Source organism: Clupea harengus, chromosome 20 (assembly GCF_900700415.2).
Source record: "Clupea harengus chromosome 20, Ch_v2.0.2, whole genome shotgun sequence".
In the NCBI taxonomy this organism is placed as follows: domain Eukaryota; kingdom Metazoa; phylum Chordata; class Actinopteri; order Clupeiformes; family Clupeidae; genus Clupea; species Clupea harengus.
The window spans coordinates 3,687,402-3,711,532 of NC_045171.1; the positions used below are offsets into that span (position 1 = coordinate 3,687,402).

General features: G+C 42.4%; 1 protein-coding gene across 3 annotated transcripts; it reads right to left on the reverse strand.

Moving 5' to 3' along the window:
- Positions 1-172: 172 nt before the first annotated feature.
- Positions 173-22,247, reverse strand: slc7a2 (solute carrier family 7 member 2). Of its 3 annotated transcripts, none has more exons than XM_031587431.1 (12): positions 22,193-22,247; positions 13,778-14,167; positions 13,254-13,409; positions 11,305-11,470; positions 11,053-11,189; positions 10,572-10,794; positions 7,596-7,735; positions 4,938-5,040; positions 3,573-3,775; positions 2,856-3,022; positions 2,415-2,523; positions 173-2,060 (listed from the first exon to the last, which is right to left on the reverse strand). In XM_031587431.1, exons 2-12 carry the CDS (start codon positions 14,145-14,147, stop codon positions 1,906-1,908), a joined length of 1,929 nt encoding a protein of 642 aa, XP_031443291.1. In that variant the 5' UTR covers positions 14,148-14,167; positions 22,193-22,247; the 3' UTR covers positions 173-1,905. The 3 variants fall into 3 exon arrangements, with proteins under 3 accessions (XP_031443291.1, XP_031443292.1, XP_031443290.1); XM_031587432.2 differs by lacking the exons at positions 7,596-7,735; positions 22,193-22,247 and adding exons at positions 6,977-7,113; positions 16,348-16,766; XM_031587430.2 differs by lacking the exon at positions 22,193-22,247 and adding an exon at positions 16,348-16,737.
- Between the last annotated feature and the right edge of the window lie 1,884 nt (positions 22,248-24,131).

The following is a 24,131-nucleotide window of genomic DNA, read 5'->3' on the forward strand; positions in this document are numbered from 1 at the left end:
CTGGCCTTCGCATACTTTCAAAGTCTTCAATCTTTCACAGGATATGTACAGGTAACCAGATACACTAGAAAAATGCTCACACACACACACACACACACACACACACAGGCTCACATACACACACACACACACACACACACACACACACACAGTCTCGGCATATAACTATGACTTCTGGCTTGGAGTTTTAATGACTATTTGTGAGATCAGTTAGGAATGAATGAAAAGAATTGTCATAGCAACACCCGTACCTATTTAAGACAAACTTGTAGCATACTAATTGAAAAGAAATGACATTGATAAATGCATATTCAACTACAGCTACAAGGGAACGATAGATTCTTCCAAGACTAGAGCCATGCAAGAGAACATATTAAAATAAACTTTCGACATGAAATGGCCTAGCCATGAAGTGTGGAGAGTAATGCACATGAAACAAGGCAACCGTTGGAAACGAACCCTCTGAAAGAATGGCAGAAATCACATTTAAACTCTTACATTTCATTGAGTTGATCCAGAATTGTATAGCCTGCAAGTTCCACTCCAATCTGCTTTGCTTGGATGTTACATATAGAGTTACATACTGTATATTATACTGAACTGAATTAAACACCAATTCTGAAATGGAATTGAGGTATATCAAATCATAAATGGTTTAACCACAGTGTTTGTATACTGTATCCAAGATTAAATTGTACTTCTGCTAGGTTCTCTAACAAGGGGGCTTGCTTTCTGGTACCTATTGGGCTAGGGTATTTAAGGTACATGAAGAAAGGCTGATGGCGGACGATTCAGCGTGGTGGAACCGCAAAGGCCAGCCGGCTCACGGTACATCGAGCTTGCAGACTCTTCATGTTTGGACCCTCGTCTGAATTGCCTTTCCCCGGATTGGGTTGGTTTTGGTTGTGCACTTTTTGTTTTGTTTGTTTGTAAATGGGAGTTTTTGAACTTCCCAGGAGCTGGGAGGCTTGAGCTCCGCACTTGGGCTGTTCATCTGCAGGACACACCGCTTGGGTCAGCCCAGGGCCCGTAAGGTAGACGGGTGTCCCTTTGGTATTTCATCCACATAGCTTTGAATATACTGTTTGATACAAATATCACAGACCTTTAGCTTTGGGACTTGAGTTTGGACAACTCCTAACACCCTAGACTTTGTTAATGAGCTTTGTTGCCAATCAGTGTTTGTAACACCTTGCTTGCCAATATATACACAAGCATTGACCAAGAGGGAATTAACTGGCTAAGCCGAGCAGAGGCTAGCAAGAAACTTACACATACAGCAGCTTTTACTGAGGGTGAAGGTTTGGCCAGATTGATAATACCCAGATCCTCTAACTCGCATTTATTATTTAATACAGTTTCAGCACATGATCCTGTGAATCATAACATTAAGGCCTCCGTGACCAGTTCCACTAATGCGCTTAATGTCTTACCCCATTGAAGGAAAGGCAATTAATTGTTAGTAATTGTTCATATCAAATGTCTTCTCTTACTAACTTCTAAATGGACCCGATTTCAATGAACCCAAATACAAAGATGGAGAAATACCCCTCTACCATCGTCAAACGTACATTGGGACAGTTGATGCTGTTTTATGATCCTCTTAACCATACCATCCAAACCCATCATGTGCCTGCCATACCGTTTCATTCTCTTGGTCATATTTACTTAAACCTTAATCCGCTAGGGGATCAAACAAAACTACAGCCGTTCTCCACGTTCTACAGAGAGAGAGACGCCATCTTGAATAAGAAGGTCCTCCTACGAAGGTCTGAGTGTAGCTCCTGCAGCTTTTGAAAGTCTGTTTGTGGCTAATAGTATGCGTCAACAGTGATTCTAAAAAAAAATAAAAAAAGGGTCTGTTTAGCACATGGAGCTTCAGGCCTCGCCTGTTTTCAGCTTGCTTCAACAGCGACTGGTCTTGTCTGGGTGGATGAACTGCTCGGCATCTACCTCCTTGCCCACGTTGGGCACCTTCTCTGGCACACTGCTGCAGCTCTGCTGCGCCCGCTTATGCTCCGCGCTGTGCCACATGCCATAACCAAAGTAGATGACGAACCCTAAACAGAAGACAGAAGGAAACAGTGAGGATGTATCTGATGAAGGTATTCTGTGGACATTTGTCCATTTGCTAAACTAGCGTACCTATGTCAGTTATCGGACAGTGTCAAACATCGGCCGTTCTGTTAAACGATCAAAATGTTAAGTTTAATAATGGATTAACAATCTATAACTTCAGTTTAATAATGGATTCACATGACAACGCGAACGTTTGCCGATAACACACGCTGTCCGATAATTAACACCGTTACGATTTTGTGCTTAGTCACGGCAGCTATTTATCTTGGTCGCTCACATGTTTCGGACAGGGTTTTACGGAGATGGCCCGTGAGGTACAACAAAAGGGCACCTACCCACTGCCATCCAGATGGAGAAACGGATCCAGGTGTCTCCGCTCAGCTGGACCATGAGGTAAATATTAACAAACACGCTCAGGATGGGTAGGAACGGCAGGAGGGGAACCTGGGGGGGGGGTGAGGCACAGATTGAGACAGCTGCTCCGGTTCAGCGCAGAATAAATACACACACTAACAGGAGATCAGAGGTGCGCTCAAAATCAAACAAAAGTGAGGCCTTGGGAAGAGGGAAACTCTACATGGACTCAACACAACTTCAGAAAAACATTTCTGAGAGCAGTCCAATATAGCCAAAATATGCTCAGGGCTCAGGAATGATTCTAGCTCAACAAAGAACATACTGCATCTCAACACTAATCCTTGAAACTGTAACAGTGTGTGGCTTCCAGTGAAGTTACTCAGTTTTCTCCAATAGAAAAACGAAATATGTTGACCCACCATGAAAGAAACCTTTCTGGAGGTCTGTGGCTGTTTACAGATGATGACGACACAGAGGATGAAGACTCCCAAGGATGCTGCCAGGACACCAAGAATCCAGGGCGCCATGGCAACAATGGCGTCTTGGTAATGTGTGGTCAGTGTGCTGATGATGCAAACAACCACAACTACAGGAAAGAAAGGCAAAAGTCAAATAACATGTCAGACAAAGACGTAGACAGGATCAACTCTGACCCACAGGTTAGAGCCACATGGGGGCGCTGTGTTAACTTCCTATTTGAGTCCTTCAGACCCTTCATACACCAAGGACTAGGGGGAGCACTAGGGGAACAGAAGGAACATGAAAACCTGTGTGTGAGAGTTTGAACACTGTGTGCCTATACATACTACTGTCTATCTTTTAAGCGGCTTAAAGAACTGTGAAAAGCGCTATATAAATATGATGTATTATTATTATTATTATCATTATTATCTTATGTGTACAATCCAACAAGCTAAAAATGCTTAGATTGGCTGACTGACCATTGGCTCTACGGTATGCTACTACTGTAGTGTGCCTACTAGATAACAGATAAGACCCCTCAGGTGTGTCTGACCATAGACCATGAGATTAGTTCAGGCCCACAGACTTTTAAACTCTATGTTCAGGTCATATAGGTTCCCCCCAGGCTTGTGACACCAGTCTTTAATGGCTCTTAGTCGAAACTTGAAACTTGCCTATGACCCCGACCGCCATATTGACCACAGTGGAGGTCTGCTCTGTAGGCATCAGTGAGGGGTGGAAGACCGAGTGCAGTGTCAGGGGTCCGTCCTTGTTCAGCATGTTGAGGTGGGACTCCGACTCAGTCAGTTCAGACTCTACCTCCCCTTCCCGAGCTCCATTCGCCCTGCTTTTTCCAAAGATAGATTCCGGCTGGTATCTGAAATTGCAATGTAAATATTGGATCATCAATGCTAGAGTGTTACTTGGAGTAGTACAAACTGGGGGTAAATAAAGCAGGCGTAAACACTATACATTGCCTCGCCTCAGTAGAGTACTTTTCACTAGACATATTGGCAGTGTTTTAGTATCGCTACTGAAAATGGGTCATGAAATATTATATGACCAGTTGGTGGCAAATGACAGATAAAAATAGAGTTGATGTATCCGGTTTGTAGCCCGTTTAGTGAAACACAACTGGAACATGCCAGTTTGGTTTGGCCAGTGTTATTTGCACTCCGCTAACGATATTACCAAACAGGGCTTTCATTTTTAACACACCCTTCCTCCGACCGCCTCCTTCCAAGTCAACAAGCTTACACTGGGACCCTTGTGAACTTTGCAGAGCATCACAAAACACCGGTTTTACTGTCAACACCCCACAAATTTCTTGGATTTCCAACTTCTTCTACATAAGGCAAAATTAAGCCTGCATTCAAAACAGAGTTGAGCAAACACAAGTCTGCACTGAGAGACCAGTCACATGACCATGTCACACAATGGCAGCATTCAGCAGCATTGCATCACAGGCCCTAACTTAATAACACTACACAACATGTTGCTATGATTTCCTGTGATTTATTTTGAGAGTGCAGTTGAACTCTGACCCCACGATGTAACTGACAGTAACCCCGCCCCACATTCAGAGATGTAACTGACAGTAACCCCGCCCAACATTCAGAGGTGCGCTGCCTACTGGATTTATGCAAACAGTGTATTTCTTGTCCCTCCTATCTTCTCCCTTTCCATACCAAAACAGAGACAGTAAGTTGACATTGAAAAGTACTGATATCGAGAAAAAAAAAGACTTGGAAAAAAACACACTGAACAAGGCTGTCATGAAGGAATAAAGAAAAGATTGTCACTGAAAAAAACACATCCGAATAAACAAAAAAAAACATCAAGCCATTTCAGTGCCCACAGTTAATTTCAATACAAAAGTTTCAATGCCAACGTTCTATTTAGATCAGTTTCGTTTCTTTGTCAATGCTGATTGTGTTTGTTTTTCCAATGTCAAACTTAAAGTCTCTTTTTTAGCTTCATAGATTTCTACCTCAACCTTGTATTTGGATGAAAAAAAAATGGAATAAGTTGAGTCTCACCTGAGAATGAGGACACAGGCGGCCACCAGAGAGTAGGCCAGCAAGGTGCCAATGGACATCATGTCCACCAAGGCTTTCAGGTCAAACAGGAAAGCCATGATTGCTATGGAGAAGGCGCCACACAGACAGAACTCAAATCAGCACCGTCAAATGATGTGATCGCAAATATGAGAAAAATAAATGGCATAACCATTGCAGCTAAACTGGAATAGTACACAGTAGGTCTAAGCTCACACCTTACACAGCATTTTCAACTTCAGTATGGATAAAAGGTAGAGGTAGCAATTTAACTTCAGACAATACAACAAACTTGGACATGTCATGCAACTTCAATACACAATAATTAAAAGGGGCAAAGAAGTTTTTAGAGCATTACGTAGCCTTTCTATGTCTGGTACCACTGAGTCTGTGTGACTACACTAGGCCTGCATACAGCTCCTCACGCTAGTGTACAGGTCTTCTCTGGCAATTACTATTGTTCCATCCCCCCAGTCATTAATAGGCCTATGTGTTTCATCATGTGTTTCCTCACTCAAAAGCACACTTCTTACTAACGTTTATATACAGTTCAAACAGGGATTGTATGTCCATTGTATTACATTGTCGATTAACGCCGTCAGCTACATTGAGTAGAAATATTTTATTGGTCTATCAATTATGTACTTTTTCCATCTTCCTGGTGTAGGACTAGTAGACAGAAGACTAGTAATGTGTGCTGTAGTCTGCGGAGCCATTAGCAATTAGCCAACAGGATTCTGTCATTGGGCACTCGAAAGGTCAGATGGATCCCACTAAAACTGACAAAATAAAAGATGGCTTCATCTTATCCAATGTACTCTGTCTATGTCTGGTGTTTGAATTATCTTGAATTATCATGAATTGCTTGGAACTATGCTTTTAAGATAGCTAACTAGGAAACACATAGGCCAATAAAATCAATGAAAAGTTTTGAGACGAAGGCAAACAGTAAATCTCAGCATTCATGCTAGACACAAAAACGGTTTCCTGAAGCCGTATCTCAAAGTAACTGACATAAAGACATAAAGCTTAAATGTTCTACAAACAGCTGTGCCCCATTTCCATGCACATGATAAATAAACAGTTAGGACCATTAAGGACGTTAGAATTAGAAAACAATTTATACCGTGGACTTCATATATGAATTATTTGAATTTACCCCAGTGCATTCAAAATGGAAAAGATAAAAGATCATGATTGAATTGAATTGTTCATGATTCTCTGCTGGAAGGACAGGAAATGAAAACAAGGTCGTGGATGGTACAGTACTGCATCTTGGACTAGTTGGGATTGTTTCTTTAAACATCCTCCCTACATACTGAAAACATATGAAACGGCCAGGTGGTTCTGCTGCCGCCCTGCAGGTCAGCACTGTGACAAAACAAACTTCAATCACTTCAATCACAGTTAGATCCACTCGATGACAGCAGGAGCACCTCTGCACGTTGAGCCTCCCTGATACCTCATGCTAGTTTCCCCCTCTCTTCCCTACAGGTCTCCACCATCAAAAACATCATAATCTTCAACTAAACACTGACATGTGCAGACATCAAAGTCCTCACGGGCCAGCCTCAACTTGCATTCTACATCTATATCCATCTATCGCTGCAGGGTAGATAGCAAGCAAGTGGATATTAAAAAATAGCAAGTGATTCTGCAATAAATATAAAGCTGCACTGCGTAGCAATAACCTGACCACTGGGACTGTTTGTTGATGTTTTGCTTTAACAAGCGATGACTTGGTGTCATATGCCTCACTAGACTACTCTCTCTGAATTGTGGAATTGGACTCACCAGTCATAATCTAAACGTAATGATTTGGCAATCCTGAAAGTAGATTCACAGACGACATGCCTGAAATATCAATATAACTAAGACAATATCCGTACACGCCTGTAAAATCTTGAACAAAATGACCACCACCAAAAAAGTACCACCACCAAAACCAGCATCACACCCAGTTAGCATGCAAACCGCCACCTGTGCCACTCCATGCGTGCACAACCACGCCAGGAGCTTACCCGCGGTGCTGCCTGCGGCCATGGTGGCAGCCACAGGGGACTGCCTCTTACTCACTTGGGAAAGAAATTTGAACAGTAAGCCATCTCGTGCCATGGCAAACAGAATGCGGGGCAGAGGGAACATGGAGCCCAAAAGGCTAGAAACAAAAAAAGGGTTGACCAGTTCAAACATCAAACACAGGGCACTCTGGAAGAGAAAGGAATTACACTGGACACAGCTAGCATCTGTGAAGGAGAGGGGTGTTTTATCTTGAAGATGTGCTTTAAGACTTGTCCCCTTACAAGAACCATTCAAGATTACCCCTTGGAGCCCTTTCGGAAAGAATTTTCCCATGAGTTTTAAAAGCAAAGGTTTTGCCACCAAAGTGTCAGAGTTTGAAAAGGATTCCAAGCGCAACCTTGAAGAGTTGTTCTGTCAAAGAAATTGTGAGTGTAGTGCAAATTTCCGGAAGCCTACCTGGTAGACTTCAGCTCCAACACAAATACCTGGTTTGAATTTTCCAAAGCCATTATGGAATACTGTCATAATGGCTGTGGGCTACACCCCCCTCTCTCTTTCACAGTTTACCACTTTTCACGGAAGCTCACATTGCACATGGAAGTCACCCCCAAGTCTCACCTGCGACTATACCGGAGCTCATTGTAGCAATAAGCGGGGTCTTCGTCTTAGGATTGATTCGGGCTAACGCTTTGAAAAGCACCCCATCCTCTGCCATAGCATAGATTACACGTGGCATGGGGAATATGGAGCCCAGCAGACTGCATGAGGGGGAGCAGAGACATGTGTGTGGGGGGGGGGGGGGGCAGAGACATGTGGGGGGGGGGGGCAGAGACATGAGACATGCACAGGACCAACACATTAGTCAGCAGCAGCCCCTCCCTGCAGCGTACGTCACTCCCTCCCCATGGAGGCCACAGAGCACAGAGCCAAAGCACATCAATTACACACACCAACATTTGGTTCTTTCTTTCCCCCTCCAAACATGACATCACTGTATTATACTGTATATATATATATATATATTATGGGCCCTAGTTTGAGAGCGAAAGTGCCTGGCGGAAACTAAAGACGCGTGCGCATTGAAACTAAAGACGCATGCGCATTTAAACTAAAGACGCGTGCGCATTGAAACTAAAGACGCATGTGTATTAAAACTAAAGACGCGTGCGCATTGGAACTAAAGACGCATGCGCATTGGAACTAAAGACGCATGCGCATTGAAACTAAAGACGCGTGCGCATTGAAACTAAAGACGCATGCGCATTGAAACTAAAGACGCATGCGCATTGAAACTAAAGACGCATGTGTATTAAAACTAAAGACGCGTGCGCATTTAAACTAAAGACGCATGTGTATTAAAACTAAAGACGCATGCGCATTTAAACTAAAGACGCATGCGCATTTAAACTAAAGACGCGTGCGCATTGAAACTAAAGACGCGTGCGCATTGAAACTAAAGACGCGTGCGCATTGAAACTAAAGACGCATGCGCATTGTTGCACATAAATATGCGCTTCAGAGGACGAGGTAAAGGTGTGGTCAAAGGCACTAAGAGGGCCGAGCCAGACTGGAGTTAAAGGTGTGGTTAAGGACAATCAATAGCATTGCCGAGCGATCCCTTCAAACTGAATGCGTCAAGAGGAGATTACAATGTCAGAACATGTCAATATCGCCGCGGGTTCTTGACAGTGTGCACCCACAACGCTTTTTCAAGATATAAACTGTACTTGCTTCTTGAGATCAGCATGCCTATCCTTATTCTGGAGAATGTATTTAGGCCTGCCATCCTAAATGTCAAAAGATGCGATACATATTCAATGTAATCATCTGAAACTGTCTACATTGGCAACTTCAGAGCTAAGTACTGAAATGAAAAATATGTAGCTTACATCTTTGCTGAATGTTTCAGCAGACATTCTTACACTCACTGCTTGTTAGAGCAGGAGAGGTCAGCTCTATTTTCTATGGAAATAAACGTTTTTGAGATGGAAACCCAGGGTTTAGTAGGCCACTTTCACTCCTTTCCACAACAGGATATGGACAGTGTGGTGATGGTCTTAAGTGTTTACTGCAAATGGATGTTAGGTTCGTCTCAGGTAACTATGGTATATATAGATTAAAAATTATCCTTTACATGGCTTTTGTTACTTTTTGCCTTTTCTGGGAACAAACTGTAGGTCATGTAGTGTTGTTGACGCATTCAGAACCCCCACAGAACCAAACAGGTGAGTAAAAGCCTGTTAAGCTGAGCACTGGGCCATCACGAGAGAGTTGACATATAAATGTATTCATTTGCATAACACGAGGGTACAGGTGACTGTGTGTGTAGATATAGGCCTACTGACACCTCACTGGGGTATCCCAGAATGAGTGGTCAGGGTTGGAAAGAATCGTAAAGGTAAGAGCAGCCATGATCATTAGCCTACATGAATGGGGAGCGCAAGGGAGAGTAAGAGTGTTAAATCACTCCACTGCGGCCACGACTTGACCTTTTATGGAAAATGCGCTTGTCTGGCACAGAATGTATTTTTCTGCCTTAGACTAATTAGGTTGCATTATCTGAGTAGAAATAGCAAGGAAAGTCATTATTGTGCATTAACGTCCTGAATGGCTAGTCTTTACAGGGGCTTAACTTTTTAAAACAAAGATTGTATTATTTTATTAAAGCCTACCAAAATATGTGTTAACGTTGAAGATATTCAAGATGGATTAAGTGCATTAACCCATAATACAGATTTACTCCTGCTTCTCTACAAACATATGTCGGCATAATGCGCTACTCTGCCAATAAAGGGAACGTGATATTTTTTGCCAGATCGATACAACAGAATTGGGCAGTAATGGTTTGCAAATGTTCCCTGTAAGGGAACAATGTGTCGCGATGCCTACATCCAAAATCCACGCCTCTGTGGAATTTTTAATTTATGACCGGAGTTGAAGACAACACGCCCGGACAGAAGAGGCCATTTTGGCATAGTTTCACCCACCAAACCAGGGCCCCAAGGGTACGTCAGGCATTTTGGTAGTTTCATGACAGGTTGATTTAAAGCAGATCATTTCCTTGTACCTTGGTGCAAAACATCTACCGTCATGTAAAACTTGGAGGGAAAGAAAGAATTTGCGAACACATAATCATGCTATATATATATATATATATATGTTTGGTAAGAGACCAATACCCACCAATAAGAGTTTAAATCAGTAGAGCTTATCTCAGCCAAACAGCTGCATAACAGCGTTTAGAGTATTCAGCTATGGGAATCATTCCACCTGACCCTTTTAACATTTATACCCTTTATCATTTATCATTGTTCATTTATATCAAACGGGACATAATATCCCACATATTTCACTTTGTTTAGCCATGTCTTAAGATCCTTAATTAGTATGTCCTATTGTCTGATAAAAAAACTCTACACAAAATCACAAAATCAATTTGATGCCATTACTGGGGGGTATAAGAGTATATGTATAAATGAAAAAAATAAAACGTAAGTAGCTTAAAAGTAGCCCGTGTCAATTAACACCATTATGGAGGAAACACCATTATTATATTTTGAAAAGAGGCATGGCTGTGTGGCAGGGTTTGGTTACCTGGTTGACAGGGCACAGAGTGATCCAATCGCCACTACAAACTTAGCAGGGCCCCATCCCACGTACTCGAAGGCCATCGGCAGGGGACTCTTCTCGTCCAGCAGGTAGTAGGGCATCATGAGGGTGAGGGCAGCCGACACCCCAAAGTACGCCAGGAAACAGATGAGCAAGGACGTCACGATCCCAATGGGAATGGCCTTCTGGGGGTTCCTCACCTCCTCTCCTTCACACACACACACACGCGCACACACACACACACACACACACGCACACACACAGATTTGGTCACAACACAGAATCACCTGAAAAGCATTTTGCATACCGACTTCAGGCAAAACAGAAAAATAAACTGTTCTTCAGCAACAACACTAAATTAAAAGTGAAGGAACATCCAAGGATTTCGAAATATAAATGAGTAGAACTCCTCGCCAACACCCCTCCAGCAATTGCCCGCCACATAAAACAGAGGAATCTGACAAACCTGTTGTTGCAATGCAGTCAAAGCCAACAAAGGCATAGAAACAAGTTGCAGCACCTGCAAGCGTCCCACTAAATCCATATGGGAAAAATCCACCAACACCATAGTCACTGGTGACATTATCCATGAAAGAAAGATTTCTGAAAACATAAAGAAATAAGCAGGTTACTCTAATGACAACTTGACTTCCCTTTAATGACGGAATAAAAACATAATATTCGTTCTTCAACGTAATATGTTCCTCGTCAGGGCTACCTTTTGACAATGGTGAAATTGATGAGAGACTCCTCTGATATATCCCAGTTGATTGAGTCGCCTTTCACGAAGCCAGAGATGATGACGAACAGCAGCACCAGCACATTGACAGCTGTGAACACTTTGTTGACCCACGCGGACTCCTTCACTCCAAACGAGAGGAGACCTGAGAAAAATCAGTTGTCAATTTAAGTAATCGTTACAGCCGTTCCATTTTTGGGCTAAACATTTATAGTGCAATTATGGTCTGCGTGAACTTCTTCTAAGGACCTATTAATGTCTTAATGATTTTTTTCTATTTGGATGAAAACAGCATGAATGGCAAATGCAAGCAACGATGAGGGGAAACTTAATGTCACTGATGTCATATGCAAGGCTGTTAGCACGCAAGTTTAGTGTTGAGTTCTCCACCGTATTTTTGAGCTGCGTGATGAGATCAGGATGTGTCAAACAAAAAAGGAAGGTAATGTTCAAATGCCCACGGATAAGCAATGGATTTTCCGACCTGGCTCATCTGGTGGACGTCACAGAGCTGGTGCACTTTTTTAATCTTTAGCTCCAAGGGAAGGGATTGATTTAAAAATGACAGCAGATGATTATCCATGAAGTCGATTGAAATGTTAGGTGCAGATGTGATTGCACCCAAGTGAGTTGTGATCTCCGTGTGAGCATTTGCGGGCAACCAAAATGGATGTTTTTTAATCATGCCGGTCGGAAACCCAAAGGTTTACGAAGTTCTCTGAAGTGTTTCCCAAATTCATTTCAATGGGGGGAAAAGACATGGAAAAAAAACAAGAAAAACAAAATAACGACTGGAGGATTGCAAATATTTTTTCACGACCACGGGGGCAGGACAGACGTGTCAGAGCTGGAAGTGGCGTCGCTATCTCAAAAGCGCCAGGAGCAGAAGCAGAAGCCAAAAAACAGGTGGAATAAAACAAAGGATACTTCATCCTCACACAATGATAGACATGATAATAAGAAGTAGAACACACAATGGGCATCTATCCAGCTTTTTTGTTTGGTTCTCAAATTAAAGCAGCACATCAATCATCAGTTCAACAGCAATAAGAAGATTTCAGGCATTCACAATACATCAGCCTGGGAACTACAGCCCAAGAAAAAAACACTGTTAGAAATACAGGCAAGGATTGCCCTGGAGAAATGTCAGGTTTACCTAACACTTGAGGGAGAAGGTGTGAAGCATTAGTGAACATTCTTTACCTTAAGGTACAGTTACATAACTGAGTCAGGTGTAGACTCTCAACTTCACACAAATGCATTCTAGGCGAGCAACTGTTTGCCCTTTGAGCAAAAACAAGCTTCATGAAAACCTCAACTGATTCTAATTTAATGGTGAACTTTGCAGAGTACATTCATTCCAGTGGCAATGAGATGATCTGATTGCTCTCCTGGCACCTCTTCACACTTTTAACTGAACCACATGAGCAGCCCTCTGTTTTTTGTAGCGAAGACGTTCTGTTGACATATACACGGTGTTCTTTCAAAATAAGATACTTGTTCCATTCCACCAAACTTCCATTTTGGCAAGAAAAACATTTGCGGCAAACATCAGAAGCAATGGACACTGATGCCAACTGACTCTTAAGTGCCACACACAAGGCTGTACAAGCAGTCAAGCCAAGTCACTCTTTGGCCTCTCTGCTTCGCCCACTATCTCTTATTAAATCAGCATTTCAGTTAGCTCATGACGTGGGCATGAGTGAGGAATAAACATCCATCCCCGAAGAGACCAACTCAAAGAACTGTCCTAAGAAGGTTCCCTACTTCAGAGTGATGAGACATGGCCTGCTTTAGTCAGTGGGTGAGACGTCCATGTAAGCATTGCGTACCCTCAATCAGGGCATTGCTGCAAAAGAGCCCTGTGCTCAGTCAATTCTCCCTGAATAAATAATGATGATGATGATGATGATGATGATGATGATTACCTGAGAGGAGCAGGATGAGGCACACAGCAAAGAAGTCTGGATACTCGGCGAGGCCAGGAGCTCTCATCCTGAAATAGGTTTTGCAGAACTGCTCAATGTGGCCACCGATAAGCTCATCGAATGTCCCACTCCATGCTCGTGCCACACTGGAGGTTCCTGTGTGTGTGTGTGGGGGGGGGGGGGGGGGGGGGGGGGGGGGGGGGGGGGGGGGGTCAGATGAATACAAGCTGTAGACACAGTCATTCTAAACAGTAACTCTGAACTGAACATAAAGTCTAATTGCACATCCAGCTGTCTGGTCAACAGCTGCACTGCAATGGCATTTTGACAAAAACACTAAATCCCACCAAAGAGGATGGGAACATCATTTTAAAATCAGAACATGTATATTTGTATTTTTGTATATTTGTATATTTGGAATACATTTGTATATTTTTTATATTTGGAGTACATTTGTATATTTTGAGTAAAGAACTCTACAAAGTAAAATCACATCATCCTACAGGTTTTTCATTATTGCTCACCTATCACATAGGACAGAATGAGATTCCAACCAGTGATGAAGGCCCACAGTTCTCCAACAGTCACATAGCTGTACAGGTAAGCCGACCCAGTCTTGGGCACACGGGCCCCAAACTCAGCGTAGCACAGGCCGGCCATGACTGATGCCAGCGCAGCGATGAGGAAGGACACCACGATGCTGGGCCCAGAGTTGCCTTTGGCCACCTCTCCAGCCAACACGTAGACGCCGGCGCCCAGCGTGCTCCCCACGCCCAGGGCGATCAGGTCCACGGTGCCCAGGCAGCGGCACAGCTTGGAGTCCTCCAGGGAGTCCATGTCCACCACCTTCCTCCGCACCAGGGAACGCCCGAACGACAGCATGTGACCCAACATCCTGGCACTTGAGAGAGGTACTGGTGAGAGCGAGAGAAAAAGATACAAGAGAGAAAGAGAAAAAAGAAGAGAAAATGAGTCAGTCATTCAGGCAATCAGGCTGTCTTGTGTAATGCCCCTTCTGCCTTGGTCCAGCACCTGTAAGGAGGGCTGTTGGTGTTCTGTTTGAGGTCAATCAAAATAACACTTTTTTTTTCTGGTAAGCACAGATTATTCCAAGGTTGTTCTGAACAAGGACATGTTCTGGTGTTCTAATGATCTGGGTCACATCTGGTGTCGACTATGGGAAAGACCAGTAATTACTTTCAAGAGGTCTTGACAAAGGTATGATTAGCCTGAGGACTGAGCACAGACCTCACTGTGTGAATGAAGACAAGACAGGGGTCACTCTAAAGCTTTGAGGAAAGCTCTCAGCGTCAGTGGGTGGCTTTCCTAAGTGTACTCTAACAGAAGAATTCATAACAACACTGCGAGCAATCCCACAGTCCTGCCAGATGATTCACTCCGCCAAGGAGCAACTTTGAAACAAACTAAAAAAAACATGACATAATATGCAAGCTCCTGAATAATCATTTAGTCAAAGACATGTGATATGTGTCTGAAGTTACTATGCACACTGCTGTTGGATTGGGTTTTACCAGCATGTTTACTAGTACGATTTTTCCTTTTTTATTTTGTCTTTCAAGCATATACCAATGGCAAATGCATACTGTCAGCATAACTGAAAAATCCTAATAGATTAGAAGGGGATGTTTAACCCATATGACATTATGCAAGAAAATTCCTCTATAACAGCCGGGATTCATTTTAAATCTTTAACTAAATAGTTTACCAGAACGATTTTTCCTTTTTTATTTTGTCTTTCAAGCATATACAAAAATTAAGTTCCCAAAGTCAGCATACTGTCAGCATAACTGAAAAATCCTAACAGATTTGAAGGGGATATTTAATCCATATGACATTATGCAAGAAAATTCCTCTATAACAGCCGGGATTAATTTTAATTCTTTAACTAAATAGTTGAGTAGAGTTGAACACAATCCATATTGGAATTGAGGACACAGTGCTACAGAGCATCTGAAGATATTAAGGACGTCATCCACAATGTTCAGTATGGCATACTTAACGTGGACTCTTTAATAACGTATCAACATGTCCAACAAATTAGTGTAGAAATGTGTATACACTTGTGCACAGGACCTGTGTACAGTAAGACTTCTAAGTCTCTCTACTGGATTAGTGTGCCGGTTCCAACACGAATGACCTATTTCTTCACACTCCATACCAGGAGAAACTTATTGCAAAACTTCACCTCTGCACACAAAGCAGCTTTCTTTGGCTCAGGTCTACTCTCCCCGTTCGGGCAGGTTCCACATTGGCTTATTCTCATGACAGCTAAGCCAATGAGTTCTTGAGAAACTATTACATAATGTGTGAAAAAAAAAGCAGCATTTCATTTTGACAGCTGTGGGTCGTTAAAAGCTGATGATGTCTACAACATGTCATGTCTATGCCAGCATCCCCCTGAATTGTTTTGATGTACTGAAGAGTTTAGATTAATTAAGAGGTGGAGTAGCGGTCCAGGACAGAATGTGAATCAAAGACGCACTCAACACAATGCTCTCCATTATACATGAATGACCACCACATTCATGCACTTTGCATACATCTCTGTCCTGTCCTACAGGACTTCAGTGAGGACCTGTCAATTGAATTAGCTTAATTAGTTTGAAACTGCCCACATTTTTATCAGGAACAGAGAGTAGCTGTACACCAAGAACACTCACATGCACCTTCCACCATAATTCCTGTCATTTTCAATAAGTCAATTGCATATACATTTTCGACTAACCATTCAATATTGTACAAAAGTCTTGCAATTACACATTTGAAATGCTAGTGCTTTGTGCATGGACATAAACAAATACAAAACTGCATTTCACAGAAACACGTATTACAGCAGTTGAAAGACAACCACAACTCACTATGGGAAAACCAGTTTATCAACTTCTTTCATTCTTAAAAGTCTTAAATACGTTCTGGTTTAAACCAAATAATGCATAAAATCATTGTTCAGTGTAAGATCACCAACGAACAAAAAGGGTTGTTTAATAAACAAAAAAAAACAAAAAATCTGGTGGTGCAGGACTGATCTGTAAGTATTCTGCACGAAGGCGAAAGGCTGTTCTATGGTACTTACCAACTGGAATTGTGCAGAAGCAGAAGAGACCTGAAGAACTTGGAACACCACGCTTTTTTTTTCAAAGACACACACCACACCGTCCGCAAGATATGGGTCAGACTCTATGTAAAGAATGGGGCTCAGGTTCGTTCACTTCCCTCCTCTCTACTCAAATACTTTCTCCTGACATGTCAAGCCCTAGAACTACTATTTTTACTCCTCCCTTCATTCTACCCCTCGTGTGTCTCAACTCGTCCTGCCCTCTTGCACGGCCTCTGAGGCTGGTCCTGTCCCACGACTGCACTGCCCCGAGAGGTGGACGGAGGGAGGGACAGACGGAGAAAATGAAAAAAGGGATAAATAGGACTTGGCCCATGGCTGCAGTCTGAGGGAGGCAATGTTGCTCCACTATGTATGTCAGTTAATCACACAGGTCACATACGAGGCCCCTCAGAAGAAAAAAAACGTCAGAATAAGCAAGTGGAAAGGGGGGAGACTGACCAAACATCTTCATGGTTTTTTTTAGGGGGAAATAAGATTTCCAAAGCACACATGGCCAAAAAGAGCCCCAGCTGCCAGAGTACTTACTGACCCCTGATAAATGGTTAAGCAACTGGCATTGACAAACATTGAAAAAGACACCACTGTTTGCCCAGCGCAGCCAGGAAGAGGCTCTAAAAGCAGGGGCCGTGCTGATTGGTGGGGGAGGGTGGAGGAGCCACCGAGGGTTCTAATGGAGGGTTGTTGTCCTGTGCGACCACACCAAAGCCATGAGCATGGAGTCACTAGATCAATAAGCATGACGTGGGTGCAGTATTGCACATAAAACTAATCTTTCTGGAAAATGTTCAAATCCTAGATATACTGTAAAGTCATGCAGTGCATGCAAAAATAGTGCTACCTTCAACCCCCAACCTTAAAAACCAATATACAAATTTTCCTTACTGAATGGTGTGTCTTGAATTTTTTCGGTTGGGTTCCTAAATACATTTGAGAAGCTTTGTATGAAATTGCATGTATTTGCATTGCATTTGCAATTACAATTACAATTGCACTGTACACTGTATTTACACAATACTTAGGCATCAACATCCTAGGACACTGGAATTACATTACGACAAGATTCCCTATGCAGGCCATATGTCTTCAATTCTGTTAAAGAGAGAATTTAGGTTTTCCAAACTTTGATGCAACCCACACAGGAACTACGGCGTGTCTGAATTCCTTGTTCAACCCACTGACTCGGCACCTACACTCCTTCAGTTTCAAACCCTCCGTTCTGAGCCTCCCCCGGCCATCGCCCATTATGTGCCCCGAGAGGAGTCAACGCAAATGCCAACCTTAATGGATGGAGGGTGGCTCGAGTCACCACAACAAACATCCATTCACCAGCCTTGGAGACCATTTTCTTTTTTCAGATATCCTGGATTATTTTCCTCAGCTGACGCCCAGCCAAAGATGTCTGGACAGAGTTTAAAGAGAAGAGCCTTTGACTTCTCGTCTGGCTTAGTTCCACGTACTGACATGACCTCTCATGGCAGCTAGTGTGCAGGGGGAAACCGACCGTGGCAGTGACTTCTTTCTCAACCACAACAATGCCAAAGGGTTATTTCCCAACAAAGAGGGGTTTCCTTGTCTACCAAAATAAAGAAATTCAGAATACTAAGGAATTCCTTCAATGCAACATCAACCATTTTCTGCACATTATGAGTAACTTCACCTGCAGTTCTGAAGAGGCAATTGCACAGGAATGGCCTGGCCCTTTATCAAGCCAAAACCTCTTGAACTAATTCACTGTCAGCAGATTGGTTCAGCCCCACACTGAACACTGATCCAGAGCGCTGACACTGTTTGTCGATGAGGCACCGCAAACCACTTAACAGCGTTATCAGGAGCCAATGATTAGCGATATAGCAGAAGGCAGCATGAACAGATGCTCTGCTTTGGAGCATAAATATGTAAGGATTTGTGTGGCATTGACCATATTGTGACGCTATTTAGGCAACCTAGCAGTGTCAATGGTAGAAAACGCATGGAGGGACCTACACACAAGCACTCTTTGAAGTGGGCATTAAATTCAAAAGATTAAATATAAGATGAAGCAGGTGATGGGATCATCCAGTACAATGTATGCATGCAGACGTAAGTTTACATTTTCAACCCTTACCTAACTAAATGAAATCTAACAAAAAAAATGAAACAGGTCATTTGTCAACAGGTCAACTGTGATTGTGGTCAGGGGCAAAAAAAATCAGATACACCACCTTAATATCTCCTGGAAAGTGTATACGTTTACTACTGACCAAAGTAACTACTGAATGGAGAGGGGGGCAGAGAGTGTGGCTGAACTCATTTACCCCCATGCAGTAGGCATACACAGCAGTTGTCCTTTTTCTCACCAAGCTGCTGCTAACTCCTGGGATGGCAACACAATGAGGCATGGCACCTTTAAAGAAAACATGGACAACCCAAGTGTAAAACCACAATCTACAGAGTAAATACAACCTTTTAGAAAAGGATGTGACCAGATTATATGTCCAGACCTGAATCAGCATCTAGTGAGCTTGTACAAATTTAACATCCAGACAGATTAGTTCCAAGAAATTAGGCAACCTTCATGCAGAGGATTTATGCCCAAGTCTTTTGAGTTTATTTAATACATTTAAAGCACTTTGAGCTGCATTCTTTTGCATGAAAGGTGCTATATAAATAAAGTTTTATTATTATTATTATTATTATTTGAACTGGGCCCCCAACAGTAGTGCGCCTTGTGCAGTAAATTAAATTGCACAATATTACAATATTACTTTAGACACAGTATTGTCTGGGAAAAGACAAGGATGTCATCCTGTTCATTTCATTACATTGTAATAACTCTTGAATAATCTAGGTCTAATTGGAAAGTCTGCAACGACCACCTGTATGCACCATTTTAGCCCTCCCTAATACTTTCTTTATTGGATACTGTGGTACTACTCAACAGCTTATGCCTGAGGATGCTTTCAGGATTTTCCACATTATCTCCAACAATGTTTTCATATAACATGGAAATACCACAGACCTTTTGAGGAGAAAAAAACGAACAAACATGACTTTCTTTTAGGCAAAAAGAAAACTGATATGCTTTAGGCAGATGCAGATATAATATAAGTAATTTTATATCGGTATTTTGTCTCTGTGTTCGGTACTGTTAATGCATCAGAACAATGCATTTAGAACTTGGGCTTAAACTCCCATCACCTTCCTATCAAACTGTTTGTTTAACCATATAGCATTTTCATTCAGACTTGTAAACAAAGCAACATTCATTTGATGATTCTATTCTGTTTTCTTGACTTATGTAGCGGCAATAACTATTGACATTGTCTCAATGCACTTTACAGAGCATACAGAGCCCAGAGCCTAAACGCCCAAGAGCACTAAAGTGACAGTGGCAAGGAAAAAAACTCCCTTTTAACAGGAAGAAACCTTGAGCAGAACCCAACTCATTAGGGGGGACCTATCTGCTTGGGGCTAGCCGGGCAGAGGGATAGAAGGTGTTAGGCGGGGGGGGGGGGGGGGGGGGCAGAAGGGAAGGGGGGAGGAGAAGAGAGTCAGTAGCAAGCAGATTAATTCATACATGTGTGAGGTAAGTAAGGGATAATGTATAGTACGCCAGTCAGTAAAGGAAAATAAATCTCGACAGGACAGACAGGACCCTGGCGCGCAGTGGATAACTATACAATATCCTGCTTATTAAACGGTTACTTACCAAAATGATTTAAAAAAAAACATTCCTCCAAAATATCTCTTTTTAAGTGATTTTGTTGCTGTTTTAAAAATAAGTAGTTCTTCACGCAAATAGAATAAAACATATTAGCATACATGCGGCATATATACAATAAAGGATACATTAAATATTGATAGTGAGTAACAATGTAAAGAGCCAGCATACTCATTCTCATCGTGTTGACATCTAACTATTTTAGAAAAGTCTATTTATCCGTACACATTATGAAACTGTACAAAAGCCGTTTACTACAGAAGATTGTTCCGGAAAAACAGACTTGTGGGAACTGGAGCACTACCTGAGAGATAGCAGATCCATTAAACTAGATGGCAAACCCAAGAATTGTAACTACACACTACTGTATCACCACAGCTTGGGGGGGAACACTGTGGTCTGCCTGCTGAAGCAGGAGCAACTCGCACTGTCAACAAGTCAGAGTGAGCAAACAATATACACGTCTTATTCAAACAGCATCTAACTATTCAGTGGATGCAAACAAATTTTGCACTGAGACAAACCAATGATGCTTATTAGTGCTGAGCAAAAACAGCACCATTACGGCCAATTCATGGTGTAGTCCTTGACCCAATTTTCCCCTTGTTCTCAGAAAGCCTGCAAACACCTATTGCCATTAACCCTAGTCTGTAGAATGCCATACGCACAATAGCTCTGCTTAGATATGTTGCTACATTTGAGCTTAATGTTCTACATATCTTGGTATGAACAGGTCAGTCAGCAGTTTCAGTACAATTAATGGCAAAATGGGGGGTAGGGGGGCGGTGATAATTGAGACAGGTAAGCTGTGTGCTATAGTAATGTGTTCTGATTTTCAACTGTTAAAAGAGGACAAACAAATGAATTGATTTATGGCTGTAGAATTTACAATCTACAGAGCTCTAGAAAATGTCTGCTAGGTTTCGTAAGATCTCCACAAATCTGAATGGCTTTAATACATCCTTCCAATTTGTATACAAAGCAGTCAGTGTTACTGAACTGTTCAAGCAGAATGCTTCATTCAACCAAAAACATAAGTCAAATCATGCAGATTATCAGAAATTCAGTAAGGCCACTGTATTGAAACTGACAAAAGGCTTAGGAATAACTTTCCGGAATGGAATGCTTATCCGTTCGCTCCAGATCCACGGGTATCAATATCACAGTTATCAACACTGTCCTCATTTTTCACAGTACAGTCCTGAGGTCAGTGTTATAGTGGAGGTAGAGGTGTTTGTTTTACAGAGTGTGGTGTATCTGTGTGGTTTCTGAATGCATGAGTTCTGCACAACGGGTGTGGTGTGTGTGTGTGTGTGTGTGTGTGTGTGTGTCGGGGGTGGGGGGGGGGGTTAAAAGGCCTGCCAAGCATCAGTAAATCAATCACTTCTGCTTAGTTTGACTAAACAGTTTCATTGTTCTTCACTCCCTCTGAAATCCTGAAACAGATGGTGCTTCTTCATTTTCACAATCTCATGAAATTTGCGTGCCGACTTCATTACATCCATCATAGATATATTCTAATATAACTTGTATGCACACCATCTTGCCATATTTGCATCAATGATCTACCAGTTCAATCAAGGCTTAAGGGGGTTGAGGCTGCCCAGAGCTGAGGCGACCATCTCTGACTACATTCTGATATAAGGCGCAAGATACCATCTAAAGTCATAGCCCACATGACCCTTCGCGATCCCTCACACTGTCCTTTTCATCAGTGGCTTTTCAATGTCGCACGTAACGATCAGAATATATAACATAAGCATAAAATAAGGCACATAAAGTCCTGAGGTGAGGCACAAGCAATCACACGCATCGACTACCCTTGTCGCGTTTCACTTAAGTTTATGTTAGAGTGGCCACTGGTAAAGAATGCAAACAAGCGCTGTTGCACACACGTCAGTAACCTGCAGTTTTGCACGGATACATCAGATTGCGATTTCATCACTAAAGTAACTATACCTGGACGATACTTAACATCATGGCAACCAACTAGCAGTAAGCATCAACATGCGCACATGTATTTGCGATAACAAAAACTCTTTCATAAAAGAAGCAAAAAAATGTCAGTCAGGAAAGATCACAGAGATTTAGGATACTCACAGTTTACGAATCCAGCCGATAGAGTTGAGAACGCAGGTTAATTATTAAAGTTTCGCTCCACGTGTGTGCCTCTTAAAACTCCAGGGAGGAGGCGTGGAATTGACGGGGTTGGGGTGGGGTTGACAAACTGACACATTTGTCCATGTAAAGCTGGGCACAACGTTAAGTGAGAAGTCGTTATTCATTGAGCATATTGTCGTTAGCTTTGCCGCTTCCTTTCCGATAACTATTTCCATCTGAAAGCCGAAGGAGTAATCGTGCAACCATCCCGGACCGGTTCGTTTGAATGTTAAGTGTTCCTGAATTTACCTGTACAATCACCAGCACAAAGACACAGCAAGGCTCCTGATTGTCTATGCTTTTTGGTTGATGTTAAAGGAATCGATGCAGTTAGGCACCACTAGATGTTCAGACATACTGTCACTAAACCTATACGGTTTTCATGGGGAGCGCCCTTTCTGTGGTGGTTATAGAGGCAAGTGTCTCACAAGCTCATTTTCCCCACAATTCTATACATGCTGTAGTCTTCTATATTGTATGTATTATAATATAGACATGCACAGAGCTACCAACTCTCACGGTTTCGCCGTGTGACACACGCTTTTGCATGTTTTCACACGCACTCACGCCACACATCCAATATCTCACGCTAAAAAAATTCAGATTTTGGGCTGGGACGCGTTCGTTCCTTTGCAAACTCCCCGACGTTATATGGCGCTAAGGAGCGCATCTGTAACCCTATTAGCTGCATAGACATCCTATTTTCCCCAAAAGTCCCGAAGTAATAGCAACAGCAGAAGAGTTACAAAGAGAGACAACTGCGGGAGAAACTCGCGAAGAGAATCTATCGCTGAAGAAAATCTTCATCTCCAATCTGAGCAGAGACTAGATATGTTAATGACATGTGGTTCAATTAAGTACTCACTCCCTTAAACTTTAAATCTTGAAAGAAATTATTCGTTTGTGTGTGTGAACTTGATTTTGTGTGGTGAATGTAAACTCAGCTGTCATTACAAGCAGCAGGAGAGCACCTTGTTAACCTCGTGGTATACTGCATGCTCAAATCATCATAGCATTGTTTATTTAGGCTGCTCACATAGCATTTATCTTTTTATTAACAGGCCAAAGAAAAGGACTCACTCTGAAGACTTTTCCAAACAACACTTTGAACAGGTAAGATGTATTCCAAAGAATTTAACATAAAGACAGGAATGATGAGGTATGTTCACTCCTAAACTGCACCTGAGTTATTCTTATATGGCTTTTCCTCAGACATGTGTATGAACTGCTGCTGGTCGATGACAATATACCTATAACTTAACAACCTGTAACTCTACTTTCATAAATAGGTTTCCCCATCTCCTCCCATACCATGGGCCAGAGGAGCATGACCACCTGGGTGAGGAGTTTCTGAATTATCAGACCATGCCAACCACCTCCCTTCAGGACGAAACTGAGATGGAAAGCTTCTGGGCTGGAATGGCAACACGGAAACATAAGGTATACTTTTTTTTGGCTTTCTTTTTGGCAGGTGTGGCTTGGCTACATCTGTTGCTATTATTGATGCATGCCTATATCGTGTCATACATGATGCAAACTATGCATGTTGTATCTGAACTTTGTTACAGTGTACTTACAGTATTAATCAAAACAAAATATGGTATGTTTTTCCATTTTGTTCTTTGTTCATTCTCAATAGGTGGCAGGAACCAAAGAATTTGAGAGGCTTGTTGCCGTCGCCAAGCTGGTCCTGGTGTTGCCCCATTCGAATGCAGATGCTGAGAGGGTGTTTTCAGTTGTGGAACTGAACAAAACTAAGACCAGAAATAGCCTGGCATTGGATGGCACCCTGTCTTCAATAATGGCCATAAAGATGGCCGACCTGGAGCCCTGTTTCAGATGGGAGCCCCCCTCAGAGGTCATCAAGGCCTCCAAGAAG